We start from the raw sequence: 18,544 nt of genomic DNA on the forward strand, positions 1-18,544 counted from the left end.
ACACAATGGCAGTTCAATGTGCTTTACAGAAGTAAAAACAAAAACAGTAAACAATAGAGAAATAAAATTACATAAAATAATTTTATCTTTATTCTAAAATAATTAATTAAAAGAATTAAAAGAAAATAATAAGAGAAATAAAATATTAAAATGCCAAAAAGAAAAAGGAGAAAGAGAAAGGGAAAAAAAACCCTAGCAGAATAAAATAGAATAAAGTTAAAGTAAATTTAAAACATGCAGAGAAAGTAAAGATTATAAAAAATGTAAAAATATTAATTATTTAACAGAAAGCATCTGAAAACAGCTTGGTCTTTAACCTAGATTTGAAGCTGCCAACGGCAGGAGCATTTTTAATGTCCTCTGGCAGTTGGTTCCATAGCTGTACTGCATAGTAGCTAAAAGCTGCTTCACCACACTTTGTTTTAACAACTGGTTTTAATAGTAAATTTTTCTGCTGCGATCTGGTAGATCTGATTGGGTTAGGCCGCCGCAACATATCAGAGAGGTAATTGGGCCCTGTACCATTTAGAGATTTGTACACCAGCAGCAATGTTTTAAAGTCAATTCTGTAGCTTACTGGAAGCCAGTGAAGGGACCTTAGAATTGGAGTAATGTGCTCTGTTCTTTTTGTTCGTGTGAGAACCCTAGCCGCTGCATTTTGAACCAGCTGAAGTCGTTTGATGGTCTTTTTTGGCAGGCCTGTGAAAAGGCCATTGCAGTAATCAACCCTGCTAGAGATGAAGGCATGTATTAGTTTTTCCAGATCATGTTTTGACATAAGTCCTCTTAGTTTGGAAATGTTTTTTAGGTGATAAAATGCCGTTTTAGTGATTGCTTTCATGTGACTGTCAAAGTTTAGCTCGCTGTCAATGAAAACACCAAGATTTTTAACCATTTCCTTAGTTTTAATCCCTTTTGTGTCAAGAATAGTGGTAATCCTGAGTCTTTCATCTTTTTTTCCAAATAGAATTACTTCTGTTTTATCTGTGCTCAGCTGAAGAAAATTTTGTGACATCCAGCTATTGATTTGATCGATACACTGGTAGAGACATTCAAGGGGGGCATAATCATTTGGTGATAGAGCAAAATAAATTTGGGTATCATCTGCATAGCAGTGATACAAAATTGAATTTTTATTGATAATTTGCCCAAGTGGGAGCATATGAAGGTTGAAAAGTAATGGTCCAAGAATCGACCCCTGGGGTACACCACAGGTCAAGGGCATTGACGTTGAGGAACAATTTCCCAGGGTAACAAAGAAGCTTCTATCTTTTAAGTATGATTTTAACCAATTGATAACTTTACCAGTCAATCCAACCCAGTGTTCAAGTCGATATAGCAGTATGTTGTGATCAACAGTATCAAAAGCTGCACTGAGGTCCAGTAATACCAGGACCGATGTTTTGCCTGCATCAGTATTAAGACGTATGTCATTTATAACTTTAATCAGCACTGTTTCAGTGCTATGATTGGCACGAAATCCTGACTGAAAATTATCAAAACGGCTGTTTGATATCAAGAAGGCAGTTAATTGATTGAAGACAATTTTTTTCCAGGATTTTCCTGATAAATGGTAGATTTGATATTGGCCTGTAATTATTTAACACTGAAGGATCCAGATTATTTTTTTAAGAAGGGGCTTTACAACAGCTTTTTTTAGGGACACAGGAACAACACCAGTCTCCAAGGATGTATTTATAATTTGAAGCACATCTGTAATTATAAGATGAAGAACAGACTTAAAAAAGTTGGTGGGCAGAATGTCCAGTTCAGATGTTGAGGAACTGAGATTTTGTACAGTTTTTTCAAGAGTCTCATAATCAATTAAACAAAATTCTGACATTGTGTTAAAGTTATCTATCTGTGTCATTGGTGATTGCAGTTTTTCAATTTTTTGCAACTGAGATATATTATGAGAAATATTCTGCCGTATTTTATTCAGCCACATCTTTGTTGCTACAGCCTGGGTAGTCGCAAGGACGCACCATTTTCACAAATATATTATTGTATAGGTTATAGAAGGTGATTAATTTGTCGCTGTTCTTGCTCTCAAATTAGCTTGTTAGCGCCGCTGATCTGAACTCCTAATCACTGCCAAACAATGGGAAAGGTGTTGATTCCTGCGCAGATGTCAACATGACAGCGCGCAGTGATACCGAGGGAGAGAAAATAGTGCCAAGCGATTTCGAGGTCTGACTTTTTATTTGGCAACGGTTTTGTGATGCAAATATATCACTCTTTTGAACACGTACTGTTTTGAGACGAAAAACGTTTTACTTTCGTGACCCCAACAAACTTGCCGGACTACTTTCGTCTGGACCAAAACTGGACAAGAACTGGACTCACAGGATGCTGTCAGGGGTAAGTCAGTGTGTTTGCACGACACTATTGATGGGGATGCCATACAGATTCATGTCAAAAATCCCGAACTATCCCTTTAAAAGGTAATCTGAATATACCATTTGACATTTGTATGAGTAACTTATTTTAAATTGGCAGATTCTTGGAGTCGAAATCAAACATTTCTATAGAAGTCTAGGTAGTTGTACATGAACACAAAACAAAAAAAAAGGTAACTTGGGTGATGGTGTCCTTCTGTGCAGTGTTTTTGATGTGCTGAGGAGTGAAGCTCGTGTCATGGAGGGCCTCCGGAGCCTCCTCATCGACTCGCCTTTCATTCACGACATCCTCAAGCTGAATGTTCAGCCATCCGACTCCGATTACGCCGTGGACATCCGCAGTCCTGCTGTTTACGTACGCTGACAATCATACCGTGATGTACCCGAAACTGTCGCGCTGTAGTATATCTTTTATACCAGGACATATTTTATCCTCGCAACAATAATTCTTGTCTTATTCTTCTCTACACATATATTAACCACAGAACACCGGGAAACTTATTTATTTATTTATTTATTTTTAATTAATAGTGGATCAATAATCTGGAGACAGACAGCAGGTACACCTCGTGGCCGTCGACCGTGCAGGACCTTCTGCGTCCCACTTTCCCAGGAGTCATCAGACAGATTCGCAAGAATTTCCACAACATGGTGAGCACAGCATCTCTTTCTTATATTGCAAAATTATTCATCTCCCTTGGTATTTTGTCCTGTTTTGTCACATTATAAGCTGGAATTAAAATGGATTTTTTTTTTTGGGGGGGGGTTAACACCATTTAATTTACACGTGTACAATTTTTAAAGGTGCAAATTTTTTTTTAAATTGTGATACAAACACTAATTAAGATTGGAAAAACAGAAATCTGGAGTGTGCATAGGTAACTCACCCCCCAAAAAAAAAAAAAAGGCAATGCTTTGTAGAGCCACCTTTTGCTGCAATTACAGCTGCAAGTCTCTTGGGGTATGTCTCTATTAGCTTAGCACATCTAGCCACGGGGATTTTTGCCCATTCCTCAAGGCAAAACTGCTCCAACTCCTTCAAGTTAGACAGGTTGCGTTGGTGTACAGCAATCTTCACGTTATGCCACAGATTCTCAATTAGATTGAGGTCTGGGCTTTGACTAGGCCATTCCAAGACATGTAAATGTTTCCCTTTAAACCACTCCAGTGTCGCTTTAGCAGTATGTTTAGGGTCATTGTCCTGCTGGACTGTGAACCATCATCCCAGTCTCAAACCTCTGGCTGAATCAAACAGGTTTTCCACCAGAATTGCCCTGTATTTAGTGCCAGCCATCTTTCCTTCAGTCCTGACCAGCTTTCCTGTCCCTGCACATGAAAAATATCCCCACAGCATAATGCTGCCACCACCATGTTTCACTGTAGGAATGGTGCTCTCAGGGTGTTGGATTTGCGCCAGGGCTTTGAATCAGAATTTTTTTCCTATTGGTTCGTTCCGAACAGAAACGGAATTTTAACGTTTCCGGTTTTGGGTTCCACCATTAAATAGATGTTCCCGAACCGGTTAGAACAAAAAAAAATTTCGTTCCCGGAACGGTTAATTACGTTCCCTGTCAGCTGTTTAACAAATGGCTATAAAATTATGTCTCTGTCTCATCCAGCTTAAGCCAAATGTAGGCTAATTCTATTACAACCTTCATTAAATAAGACAAGAAATAATTCAAAACAATTATTATTTCAAATGTTGGCGATTTGGATTCTCAGTATGTCTTCCCATCTACACAAACAGAAAAAGTGCCAAAAATGAAAGATAATTCGTTTAGTGTGTTACCAAAGGCTAGTCAGGCCCTATGCATTGATAGGCTAACAGAGGTTAACGCCATTTAATGTTCATGTCATTAACGTGGACAAATATATTGATATCGTGTTTGAAATTGACGTTTTTGAATAACGATAGACTGCAATATTTACCTCTTATTTAAGATGTGGAGATGTGATAGTAGTCCACCCTCCCGCTCTCTCCATTCAGTCAGCGAACGTCACACAGGAAGTGAACCCCAGCAGGTCATAGAAACTTGCGCAGGAGAAGAATGACTTTTTTATTTGTAGGCTACGGAAACTTTGAGGAACGAAATAAAACCCGGTATTAACCGGTTACCATTATTTTTAATAAGCGTTTCTGTTCCGGAACATAAAAAATAATAAAGTTTCTGGTTTTGTTTCTGTTCTATGTGAAATAGAAAAAGTTCCCGGTTTTCGTTTTCGTTCCTTGAACCGGTTCAAAGCCCTGGTTTGTGCCACACATGGCATTTCCCATGATGGCCAAGATGATCAATTTTAGTCTCATTTGACCAGAGACTCTTCTTCCATGTGTTTGGGAAGTCTGCTACATGCTGTTGGGTAAACTCCAAACGGGTTTTCTTAAGCAGTGACTTTTTTTTTTTGGCCACTGTTCTATAAAGCCCCGCCCACTCTGTGGAGTGTACAGCTTAAAGTGGTCCTATGGACAGATACTCCCATCTCCTTTGGTGTCTTTGTTGTATCTCTGATTAATGCCCTCCCTGCCCGGTCTGTGAGTTTTGGTGGGCGGGGCCTTCTTTTGTCAGGTGTGTAGTGGTGCCATATTCTTTCCATTTTGCTGTAATGGATTTAATGGTGCTCTGTTGGATATTCGAAGTTTGGGATATTTTTTTTATAACCCAACCCTGATCTATACTTCTCCACAACTTTGTCTCTGACCTGTTTGGAGTGCTCCTTGGTTTTCATGTTGCTTGCTTAGTCGTGTTGCAGAGTCAGGATCCTTCCAGAACAGGTTGATTTACGTATACAGACATCATGCGACAGATCATGTGACACTTTGATTGTACACAGGCGGATCTTAATCATCTAATTATGTGCAGGCTTTCGTCTAAACGGGGGAACAGGGGCGCTGCGCCCTCTTACTCTCGGCGTGCGCCCCCTTACCGACTCCGTGAAAACGTCCCAGCAACACTACGTGACAATGTGTCTGATCATCAAATACGTTATAATTGCTCCAAAAATATTCCAATCATAGCAGATACACCGCCAGACGGTGCAAAAACAATCCGAATTGGCGTTTTCCAGACTGAGGCGCCATGTTGTTTAGTTGTTTACTTGTCGCGGCTGCTCTCGCGAGATTTGACATGGGTTACATACAAGGTCAGCTGACTTGTAGAGCGAGATTTCTCGAGACCGAATGACCTTTCACCCACCGGCGCGGGAGCTTTTGACAGAAATAGTTCGCGAGTTGTTTTTGTTGACACTTGGGCATTTAAAGATGTCGTCCAGCGGCACGAACCGGAAGAAAGCCAAAGACTGTCCGGGGCAGAAGAAGATTACTTCTTTCTTTTTCAATGTTGACAGACAATTTGTTACAATTTCCCTCTCAGATACTCAGAATGTCCCATTGGAGCATTTTTCAAAGGCTTTGCACGGCGGGGGGGGGGGACAACCGGCACCCCCCGCTTCGCTCCCTCGCCATGGTGAGCGCCCTCATACTAAATTTTTCTAGAAAAAACCCTGATGTGACTTCTGAAGTGAATCGGTTGGACAGCTCTTATTTAGGGGTTTCATACGAGAGGGGGTGAATACTTATGCACACTCCAGATTTCTGTTTATTCATATGAATTATTGTTTGTCACATTAAAACAACAAAGTGCATCTTTAAAGCAGTAGGCATGTTGTGTAAATCAAATGGTGCCAACCCTCCAAAAATCAATTTTAATTCCAGCTTGTAATGCGACAAAACAGGACAAACACCAAGGGGGGATGAATACTTTTGCAAGACACTGAGCACTTTTCCAGGATATTTGAGCAAAATTGAACCAATGGAAAATCCACAGCACAAATGAACAACTTCTGCACTCAAATATTTACTGATGTAACACAAGTGTGGATGTTCCGTCATATCCATGAATTTGAAAAATTTGAAGTTCGAACTAAAGTACGAGACATTCTTGCTTAACAAACAGATCTTGTTGCTGAGGAAGTTCTAGATATAAAAATGAGATGTTCTCGCTCAGTAATTAACTCATCTGGTCGTAAGGCTGATGAGCTGTTGCCAGGGCATGGTGTCCGTCGTCCACAATTCAGTTAAATCGTATCTCCTCCTTCAGTTCTCCATGGATTTCTGTTCTGATTGTTCTGTTTGAAAGAACTCATCCCTCCGCACAAAACTTAGTCATTGCTTTGTCAAATTTTTTGCTAACGAGTTACTAATTAGGCCAAATTAATGAGTTTTCCAGGTCGAGCTTCCCTTGAGGAACAAACCCTGGTCGTTTTGTTTGTTTGTTGATTTTCCTGTTGCAAACAATTTGTTTACAAGCTTTGTTTATTTTCAGTTAAATCGCATCTCCTCCCTCAGTTGTCAGTGGATTTCAGTTGTGATTGTTTCGTTTGAAAAAACTAGCCCTTCTCCACAACACTTGGTCATTGTATTGTCAGATTTTTGCTAACAAATTTTCTTCTGACTAGAATTGTATCTCCCCTCTCGTTTATCACGCAAATTCAGTTCTGATCGACGTTTCGGGCCGATCTTCCCAACGTTCTGGTTGTCATTCCTAAAAAGTGATAAATTATAGAATTATAAATTTAATAAATTTGCCTTTAGTTCCCCTTGAACAGAGCTACACCCACCGGCCACTTTAATAGATACTTGTTCTTGATTCTAAGGCCATTATTAAAAAATGTTCTGTTTCCGGTCCACCGGCCGGGTGAGTGCCGTTTGTGCGGTTGAAATTTTTTTTTTTTTAACGCCGGTTTTTCGACATTTTTTTCGGGTTCGTAAATCTAAAATCGAACTTGACATTTACGCATTCCCAGGGCTTTCCACGAAGGCTCATACTAGCCAGCCATGACAAATAAGTAGCCAGGGGGGAGTAAACACAAAATAAACTCCTGTGCATGCAGTTCCCAGGATTAAATGTATTTTCCACAGACCATTTATTTATTCACTTTACTCAAATACAAAGTAAAATGGCAGTAAATCTTCTTTCTTTTCTTGCGTATTGCATCATGAGGCGTTCCTGGCTTGTAAATCTCTTATTTTTGGTGCATGACACATTCACGCAGCTGAGCATGCTATGAATTAACAGCGACAACGGTCTGCAGTGGGGCTACACAATTAAACACTCGGCGAACATTTCTCTATTTGTGTATGAAAATACACTCCAACCACTCAGTTTGGCTTCATTTACAACCAACGGTGTCTTTTGATGCCAGCACGTAATTGAACGAGAGAAGACTGGTTTACCGGAGACAAAATAAGCGTCATCTCTGCTTCTGTTCCCTCCGACAGCCCCGACACACTACTGCCTCCGCCGAGTGCGCGCGCACTCTGAACTGAATCAGCTCTGCGCATGCGCCGTGCGGCACAAAAAAACGGCAGCCACCATGAAGGACGGAGATCCAGAGTTTTCAAACATTTGCTTAAGTGTGAAATCGCAAAATGGTATTCTAGCGAACAACAAAATAGTAAAGATTCAGAAAAACAAATCATTCAGTGATCATTTTAATAGTGTAATTTCATCCGAACTAGGCCTAACGGTCGATTTAGAACTACAAAAAGTCCGCGTGTCGGACATTTTAAAGGAACAGTCCACCGTACTTCCATAATGAAATATGTTCTTCTCTGAATTGAGACGAGCTGATCCGTACCTCTCCGAGCTTTGCGCGACCTCCCAGTCAGTCAGACGCGCTGTTACTCCTGTTAGCAATGTAGCTAGGCTCAGCATGGCCAATGGTATTTTTTGGGGCTGTAGTTAGATGCGACCAAACTCTTCCACGTTTTTCCTGTTTACATAGGTTTATATGACCAGTGACATGAAACAAAGTTCAGTTACACAAATTGAAACGTGGCGATTTTCTATGCTATGGAAAGTCCGCACTATAATGACAGGCGTACTAACACCTTCTGCGCGCTTCGACAGCGCATTGATAACCTTCACTCCTGTTTTCCCCCTCTCCCCCGCCCCCCTGACTAGACTGTGTTCCAAGGAGTGCAGGCTACTTGTCTTGGTGGTCACGTTGGTTGTATTGACGGAAGTTAGGGGAGGCGGGGGAGAGAAAAAAAAACAGGAGTGAAGGTATCAATGCGCTGTCGAAGCGCGCAGAAGGTGTTAGTACGCCTGTCATTATAGTGCGGACTTTCCATAGCATAGAAAATCGCCAGGTTTCAATTTGTGTAACTGAACTTTGTTTCATATCACTGGTCATATAAACCTATGTAAACAGGAAAAACGTGGAAGAGTTTGGTCGCATCTAACTACAGTCCCAAAAAATACCATTGGCCATGCTGAGCCTAGCTACATTGCTAACAGGAGTAACAGCGCGTCTGACTGACTGGGAGGTCGCACAAAGCTCGGAGAGGTACGGATCAGCTCGTCTCAATTCAGAGAAGAACATATATTTCATTATGGAAGTACGGTGGACTGTTCCTTTAAGTACCTTTTTGGAAAAGTTTTTCAAATGTTGCAGTCAGCATTTAAAATGCTACCGTATTTTCTGGACTATAAGCCGCTACTTTTTTCCTAGGTTTTGAACCATGCGGCTTTTACAAAGGTGCGGCTATTCTGTGGATTTTTCTTCCACCGCTAGGGGCGCTCTAACCGGAAGTAGAATCAAAAATAAGATAGACGAAAAATCAATGAAAAGAAGAATTAGCAGATCTTTAGCAGATAGAACACGCACGACAAATTACTAACTGGTAATTATTTTCAAATCCAGCGAAGATGATTAAAGTGACTTGTGGTTTCAAACACAGGAGAAATGAAGGTAAATAAATACCGGTTATTTTCTCTTGGTTCTGTTCCGTTTTAATCAGCAAAGTTGCTGCCGTGTTAAAAGGCACTGTTCGGAAAGAATCTGTTCAGGTACGTGCATGTACATTTACAGTACAAAATCGTTCTGTACATGCAGTAAATATCTAATTTTTCAACATAGATATTTGCGGCTTATAGCCTGGTGCGGCTTGTATATTTTTTATTTATTTATTTTTTTTAAAATAGAGCGGATGCGGCTTATATACAGGTGCGCTCTATAGTCCAGAAAATACGGTAACTTAAAGTTTTTGTACAAGTTTCAGTTGATTAAACTGTCATATTATTAAATGTCTGCTTTTGTAATAAAAAAGTACTGAAAGAAAAAGCAAACACAGCATTGCGATTTCTTATCCATCCATATATTAAAAAAAAAAAAATCCCTCCCTCCCGACTGAAAATTTTTTTTGCTCACCCGGTGGACAGGAAACGGATTTTTTTTTAAGGATGGCCTAAGATTCCTGTTCTTGGCTGCAGGAGTGGAACCCAATGTGGTGTTCTTCTGTTGCGTGCTGAGATGCTTTTCTGCTCACCACGGTTGTAAAGAGTTGCGATGAGTTACTATATCCTTCCTGGCAAAAAGGCTCAAACCAATTTGGCCATTTTCCTCTGAGCTCTCTTATCAACAAGGCGTTTGTTTCCACCCACAGAACTGTCACTCACTCACTCACTCGATGTTTTGTTTTTTTTGTTTTTCGCACCATTCTGTGTTGAGACTGTTGTGTGTGTGAAAACCCCAGGACATCAGCAGTTTCTGAAATGCTCAAACCAATGCCCATGCCACAGTGAAAGAGAGTCACACTTTGAGATCACAGCTTTTCCCATTCTGATGTGTGAACATCATGAACGTGAACCGAAACTCTTGATTTGTATCTGCATGGTTTTATCCCGTCGCTGATTAGAGAACTGCGTGGTGGATGGGCATTCCTAACAAAGTGGCCAGTAAGTGTATATCTGCAATTTAAGGCGACTTTCTGCTTGTAGGTAATGATCTTGGACCCCACTCATGAGAGCACAGCAGAACTATTGAGTGTCGCAGAGATGTTCTACGCCAATAACATCCCCCTCAGGTACGTCGTCCAGATCTCGGTCGTGTGACTGGAGGCTGGTTCATCCACACAAAATGGCTTTGAGTTACAACATGCACTTCTGTCCAAGCTCTTAAAGGACATGGGACATGGATTTTTTTTTCTGGGTATAATTATGTATAAAGGACATAAGAAATGCCATTTAAATCACTGCAGGGCGTCAAAAATTTGAAAATCATCACATTATTCTACTTTTTTATACATCAGCGTAAAACAAGGATTCGTTAATTAGCTAAGCGGTCACGTGACCCGTGACGTCACAAAAACTTTTCAAGGAGCCAGCGCTTGGGTATCTAATGTAAACAGGTTACCAAAATGGACACCATCGACGGTGACATTCCCGATGTTTCACAGAGGTGTGAAGTTAGACCGATAGCTGGAAATTCACATGAACATGGATCTTGTCTTTACTCTGACGGGTCAGATGATTCTAAGGTGGGGTTTACATTAGACCGTATCAGCGGATCATCAGATTAACGTTTTTAAAAACGATTAGCGTGCACACAGCAACGCCAGTACACGATTCGCGTGCACACAGCAACGCCAATACACGGATACGCTAATCACATGACTAATTCGGCACGTAAGTTGAAATGTCTCAGTGCGGCTCATCGCTTCCTCCTCAGCGGCTGCGCTCCAAATCACTCCGCCCTGAACAGCGAGTGCCCTCTGGAGGGTGCGCACTCCGGCCCTGCGCAGCTCACAGAGCGCGCGAGTGAAGTGCACGAGCAGTGATTCGGGACTGAGCCGCTGTGCGCAAGTCACTTACCACTTGCAAGTGGAAGGACGGCAAGCCTAAAGACCATCATAACTACACAATGGGCAGTATTTGCATCAGTATTTGCAGTATTTTCATACTTTTATACTCTTTAATGAAAGGTGATACAAGGCGGTAGTCCGCGCCGTTTTTCAGCAGTCGCGTCACATGACCAACGCCAGCGAATCAGGAAGGTGGATGTCACAGTGACGTTGTCCAATGACGATGCCAGCTAGAGCTCAGCACAGCGTATCCGCGTATTCTCAATGTTTACACAGCACCGGATCAGACACGATCTGGATTGAATACGTGGACCCTGGCGGATTCCTGTTTCCCGGCGTTTCCAGGCGTTTTAATGTAAACGGACAGTGCATCCGCGAAGAAAACGAGACAGATACGGTCTAATGTAAACTTGGCCTGAGAGTGAGAGTTCATTCAATCCCCATGAAACTGAAAGCGGTCGGCTCGATAACACTTCCTGGTAAGTTAAAAACAATTCTGCTCAAAGGCTAATGATCTGTTGAAAGAAGTATTATTTTTGTATCATACACTGAAAGTTCATCATAGATCTAGATAAAGTCCGTTGCAAGCTAGGTTTTTTTTTTTGCTGATATTTTTCAAGATTGATTGAGATACAATGCTTCCAGAGTCCGAGATGAAAACATTCAGAATGGCGAAACGAGTCAGAATAATGATAATCAATAATTGATACACCCAAAATTATAATACTAATTCTTACCGCATGAGGCCCATGGTAAAACCACACTTCCCGGAGGGGCTGCCGTCTGCCTCCCAAGCCGGCCGAGAGCGCTCCTCGTCGGGCACGGCCAGGCGGGCGAATGCCCTGGTCCATCCGCCCTGTCTAAAAAATAATGGTACAACTCCGAGTGAAGGTATCAATGCGCTGTCGAAGCGCGCAGAAGGTGTTAGTACGCCTGTCATTATAGTGCGGACTTTCCATAGCATAGAAAATCGCCACGTTTCAATTTGTGTAACTGAACTTGTTTGATGTCACTGGTCATATAAACCTCTGTAAACAGGAAAAACGTGGAAGAGTTTGGTCGCATCTAACTACAGCCCCAAAAAATACCATTGGCCATGCTGAGCCTAGCTACATTGCTAACAGGAGTAAGGCCGAATCCCATTTCACCCCTTGGACCAACCCCTTGGCCCTTCCCCTCCATTTTGCGCGTTCACGTGAAGGGGTAGGGGTATCCCAATCCCAGTTAACGCGGAGGGGTAGGGGAAGGGGGAGGGCTTCTGTACCCCTCCAAACGGAGATTTTCCTGGAGCAGACTCCGAACGAAGGGGTTTGAGTGATTTCCCACAATGCCATGCGGATTTCAGCGAGATTTCATGCGGATTTCATAAAGATGGCGGCTCCCGCGGCGAAAGATTGTCATAAATGTATTTTCTCCATTATTTACGTGTTTTAAGTTGTTATCCAGAGGAAACACGCCGCTTGATTCGCTTTCGAGCTGAGAATGAGCAGCGATTTCTGAAATCCAAGCTGCTGCTAAAAAGCTTTGGGAGTGAGTATTGTTTTCGGTTGCTTGACTGCGTACGTTTTGTTCTGTTATTCTCGCTTTTATTGTTTACATGAGTGTTCTGACACCTCATTCTGTCGGATGTGGTGCACGAAGCGCCAAAGATATCCCATTCAGTGGTGTTAGTTAACAAATCACACCCTGCCAGCAGAGATTTCTGCCTCTGACTGTAGCGGCTGGTCGCAGCCAATGACGCATTTGGTTGCGTTTTGCTAACGTAAACGCTGACGGAGGTACGCGATGACGTATGCGATCGTTGAAGAGCTATCCCAATACGTAAGGGTTGAATTTCAAGCCCTATCCCTTGTAGCTCAGTTTCAAGGGGAAGGGCCAAGGGGAAGGCGGAGGGGAAGGGGGAGGGGGAGGGGTAGAAATTAGAATTGGGATTGGGCCTAACAGCGCGTCTGACTGACTGGGAGGTCGCAATACACCATGATGTTCAATGTACGTTAAACACTAAAAACGAAACAATTTTCTTGTCATCCAAGACACAAAAACTATTTTGTCGCATTCGTCATCATCACGATTCACACTTCTCCATATTCATCTACCCGCTTGTGCTGTACCCGAAAGTTTTTGTGACGTATGATCACGTGACAGCGGCTCTTCCGGTTGTAAAATATGCATATCGGAGCTCGAGCAGAAATGCCATATAATCATGACGAATATAACGATTTTGCTGAATTTAATAGATGATTTTGTATTTGTTGATGCAATTATTTCATATTTTTAATGGAAAGAAACTGATATAGCATGTCCCATGTCCTTTAACGAAGCGATAACTGATCGAATGAACGCGTTGATGGTAGTCTCTTGTTCTGTTGCATGGGTCCAGGATAGGACTGGTGTTTGTGGTGAACGATGACGACGATGTCGATGGCATGCAGGACGCTGGAGTCGCGATGCTACGAGCTTTCAACTACATCGCAGAAGAAGTGGACAATCAGTTGGCCTTTGACTCTGTTCTGTCAGTAAGTCAAATCTCAGTGACTGCTTACAGGCAACACTTCAGGCCTGCGGCGTCGGGAGATTCAGAATTATGACGGCTCACTGTAGTCATAGGTTTGAAAAAAAAAAGATTGATGGGTACTTTAGCACCAGTTTCGTTTAGCACTTTGTCAACTTGGGTTTCGTAGTTATTTATCCAAGGACAGCATTAATAGTATAATGTATGTGGATTACAGTTGTCAGAAGTTTACATACAGTGACATGAATGTCCTCTTGGATATGAATGTCATGGCAATATTTGGGTTTTCAGTAATTTCTTTGAACTGTTCTTTTTCTGTTGAATAAAAAAAACAAACACTAGAATTTGGTGCACAAGTTTTAATTTTCTTTGGGTTTTCTGAAATCAATACAGGGTGAAAAATTTACATACAGCACACCTGATATTTGGGTAAAATATCTCTTCGCAAGAGTCACCTTGACCAAACATTTTTGTTTACCATGAACAAGCTTCTGGCAGAATTCTGGTTGGATATTTCACGACTCTTCATGGTAGAATTGGTAGAGTTCAATGAAACCTTTTTTTTTCTTGGCATAGACTCGACTTTATAAGCACGGTCCAATATTTTCAACAGGGTTGAAGTCAGGACTTGTTTTAAGCTTAATGTTAGCCTGCTTTATCCTCCACAGCCAACTCTGATGCGTGTTTAGGTTCATTGTCCTGTTGTAAGTCCCAAGTCATGTTCAAGTTTCTGATGGTTTATGCTGAAGAATTCTGAGGTAGTCCTCCTTCTTCATCATTCCATCCACTTTGTGCAATGAACCAGTTCCACTGGCAGCAAAACAGCCCCAGAGCATGATGATCCTACCACCACCACCATCTGGTACAGTGTCCGTCTGTAGCTGGTGGTCATTGTGGCCAAACAACTCAATCTTTGTCTCATCTGACCATACAGCTATCCTCCAGAAGGCTTTTTCTTTGTCCATGTGGTCAGCTTCAAACTTTAGTTAAGCTTGAAGGTGTCAATTTTGGAGCAGGGGGTTATTTCTTGGATAGCAGCCTCTTAGACTACCGTACGTTCAGACTGCACCCTGAAACGACCCATATCCGATTTTTTTTTTGCCCATATGCGACCTGTATCCGATTTGTTATTGACAACCTGAACGACACAGATCCAATTTTTTCACATGCGACCCAGGCCGCTTGGATATGTGGTCCTAAATCCGATGCATATCCGATAATTTCACATGCGACTGCAGTCTGACCAGACAGGTCACATTCATGCGACCTACACGTCATCAACAAGAGACAAACGTCACTATTCTGCGTTGGCTAATCCCACCTCTTTGGTGGAAAACAACAACATTTGTACAGTTTTCAGAATTTAAATAGACTTTTATAGAATTGATCAAGCTAATGGTGGATTTGGTAGGGACCTGGATGTTGATCTGTTAGCCTGATTAAATAAAACAGTTTCTATAACTGATTTATAACTTAAACCATCCTGTATTACAAGATTATAAGATTGTTCTGGAAATTTCCAGTAATTTGACACCTTCGGTCTCATTAGTCTGCTGCCCACATTAATCAGATTATTGTGCGAGTTCCGCCGCCGCCACAAAAACCATCGCCAGGTCTCGCCTCATCTCCATAGCAAACTGCACTGGTGTTTCTGCACCTTGAGCCAGCGCTGAGAGAAGTTGCAGAATTCAGCTGGCTATAAACAATCTAAATAAATATTTATAAAAATATAGAAAAAGTTTATTAATATGACGAAATAAATATGTGCAAATTATTGAGCCTGAATTAAGAGTTTGGTAATACAGCGGCCGTATCCCAAATGACTGCCTACTGAAGCTCGAGTGCACTATATAGAGTTTAAAAATCCATTACTTCCTAGTAACATGTAGTGCACTTATATAGAAATTAGAGAGACATTTAGGGGTCAACCCTCGTTACCAGGCTACACGTTTTCATTTCAGTTCAGAAACAAAAACACACACGAGACCTCACACTTTAACACTAACCAGATAATTAAACACACAAACAAAAGAAATCATTAAACATGAGTGCGCTTTTTTTTTTTTGTTTACGTATTACGTAGATGTGCTTATTACGTGTCAATTTGCGCATGCGGGACACTTTTGGGTCGTTTTCCGTTCATATTGGAGATCGCATACAAGTTTCATATAATTGATAATGTGAACGGCCTAACAAAAAAATCGGATTTCACAACAATTCGGATATGGGTCGTTTCAGGTTGCAGTCTGAACGTAGTGTTAGTCCACGGTGATCCGTCAGCTTCCAGTTCATGGCAGGGCTGTATCATGGTGGTTCCCAGGTTGTTCCTGACCATCCAAACCAATTTTCTTTCAGCTGAGGGTGACAGTTTGGGTTTTCTTGAAGCAAAGTGGCTTGGCAAAGTGACTACACCTCACAATAACTTTGATACAATTGTTTGAACTGATCTTGGAATTTGCAGTTGTTTAGAAATAGCGCCAAGAGATATTCCGGAGTTGTGTATATCTGCGATCCTCTTTCTCAGATCTGCACTGAGCTCCTTGGACTTTCCTGTTTTACTGGTCAGTCCAATGAGTGCTGTAAACAAACTCTTTTTATGAAGGCACAGAGAAGCTACCAGCTGTAGTCAATCATGATCACTAACAGGAAGTTAAGAGACCTCGGCCTTGGCAAGATAAGAGACATTGTGGAAGTTTCAGCACCTCGGAATTAATAATTTAAGTGAGCGTATGTAATTTTTTTTACCCTGTATGTATAATTTTGACCCTGAGAAAAAAAACCCAGAGAAAATTTTTTACTTAAAAATGTATGCTGTACAATCATTCTGCCACATAAAAAGAACAGTTCAAAGAAATTACTGAAAGCCCAAATATTGCCACGGCATTCATATCCAAGATGACATTCATGTCACTGTATGTAAACTTCTGACCACAACTGTATAACTTTTTTTTTTTAAATAAATCAGATGTTGAACCGTGTGCCTAGTGGAGGGAAGCTGAAGGTGGAGGATGTGGTGGCCGTTCTGGAGAAACGTTACCCTTATGTGGAAGTAAGCAGCATTCTGGGAGCAGATTCAGTCTACGACAACAATCGCAAGGTACAAAAACGCTTCACTCAGTGACATTGCTTATTATTATTATTATTATTAGTAGTAGTAATTTCATAGAGACTACAACTAATACATTATCGAGTGGCGGCTGCAATTATTGACAGTGCCTAATAGGGTGCATCAGTTGCCCTCACTTTCATAAAATCTGATGCATTTTTGTCTGGGTGTTCCTTTTCACCAATAAAGACATCCTGTAAAATTTTTCGACCATATTCAAAAGTCTAATGGTGGCACCATGAGGTTCATTTTTTGCCAAAAACCGCTTATTTTATGTTTTCGCGTAAGGTTTGAATCACAATGTTGGACTCCATTTATTGATTTCTTGTGACCCAGAGATGATGTTAAGAAGGGATTGAGAAGCATTAATGTGATTCATAATACATTTGTATTGTTTAAAAGCAGGGCTTTGAACCGGTTCAAGGAACGAAAACGAAAACCAGGAACTTTTTCTATTTCACATGGAACAGAAACGAAACCAGAAACTTTATTATTTTTTATGTTCCGGAACAGAAACGCTTATTAAAAATAATGGTAACCGGTTAATACCGGTTTTTATTTCGTTCCTCAAAGTTTCTGTAGCCTACAAATAGTCATTCTTCTCCTGCGCAAGTTTCTATGACCCGCTGGGGTTCACTTCCTGTGTGACGTTCACTGACTGAATGGAGAGAGCGGGAGGGTGGACTACTATCATGTCTCCATTACTGAGTGTCTGAGCAAAGAAGAGCCTGAACGATGCAACCTCCCTATTGGCTGTTTGTAAAAATGTATCAATTGTTGCCCTTCCCACGGGAATCATCGCGGGCTCGAGAGACGAGACCTGACGAGTTAGTTCGTTGGTAGCAGAACAAAATGTCTGGACACAAATCGGGTTTTCAGAAAAGGAAAGAAAATAAACGGAGGGTTGAAAATACAAAAAAGGAGGCAGAAAATGCAAAATGAGTTTTAAGGTAGGACAAATGGTTACTTTTCTGAGGCAGCCCGCCGTGGCTGCCTGCAGGCTTATTTATTATAGCCCATTTAGTTAAAATAGTTGATATAAAATGTTTATAGTTATAGTTATGTGATGGTTGTCCTGATTTAGACTGGTGTTTTTTTTGGGGGGGCGGTTGCGCAATGTTGCACCCGGGTCCAGATTAGGGCAGAACCGGCCCTGGCTACATTTCAGTTGTAGTGTGTTTTATGTATGTATGTACTTGCATAGATGTGTACTTGGTCTTCCAATATGGCGCCTAACAAAATCTCGCGGCGCGGTGATGTCATGCGGTAGCCCTCTATAGGGCCTGACTAGCCTTTGGTAACACACTAAACGAATGATCTTTCATTTTTGGCACTTTTTCTGTTTGTGTAGATGGGAAGACATACTGAGAATCCAAATCGCCAACATTTGAAATAATAATTGTTTTGAATTATTTCTTGTCTTATTTAATGAAGGTTGTAATAGAATTAGCCCACATTTGGCTTAAGCTGGATGAGACAGAGACATAATTTTATAGCCATTTGTTAAACAGCTGACAGGGAACGTAATTAACCGTTCCGGGAACGAAATTTTTTTGTTCTAACCGGTTCGGGAACGTCTATTTAATGGTGGAACCCAAAACCGGAAACGTTAAAATTCCGTTTCTGTTCGGAACGAACCAATAGGAAAAAAATTCCAGTTCAAAGCCCTGTTTAAAAGTACAATACCAGCGGAATACAGACCAACACTCTGGAAACGGTATGTGGACGACATATTGGAAAAAGTAAAGAGGGGATACACTCAACTTACCGACCATCTCAATACTATAGACCAGGGGTGCCCACAATATTTTGATTCGCGAGCTACTTTTAAAATGACCATGTTAATATGATCTACTCGGACTAGGTTGTTACCACTACTAGGCCTA

The 18,544-nt window shown here is 41.3% G+C and overlaps 1 protein-coding gene across 1 annotated transcript in view; it reads left to right on the plus strand.

Moving 5' to 3' along the window:
• Positions 1 to 18,544, plus strand: part of uggt1 (UDP-glucose glycoprotein glucosyltransferase 1) — a 122,486-nt gene that overhangs the window by 44,503 nt on the left and 59,439 nt on the right. The window contains exons 13-17 of the mRNA XM_060929609.1: positions 2,604 to 2,754; positions 2,931 to 3,050; positions 10,178 to 10,263; positions 13,421 to 13,556; positions 16,518 to 16,649. Of these exons, the coding sequence (XP_060785592.1) occupies positions 2,604 to 2,754; positions 2,931 to 3,050; positions 10,178 to 10,263; positions 13,421 to 13,556; positions 16,518 to 16,649 (625 nt within the window). The remainder of the gene's footprint in view (positions 1 to 2,603; positions 2,755 to 2,930; positions 3,051 to 10,177; positions 10,264 to 13,420; positions 13,557 to 16,517; positions 16,650 to 18,544) is intronic.

Source organism: Neoarius graeffei, chromosome 1, assembly GCF_027579695.1.
Source record: "Neoarius graeffei isolate fNeoGra1 chromosome 1, fNeoGra1.pri, whole genome shotgun sequence".
Lineage (NCBI taxonomy): Eukaryota > Metazoa > Chordata > Actinopteri > Siluriformes > Ariidae > Neoarius > Neoarius graeffei.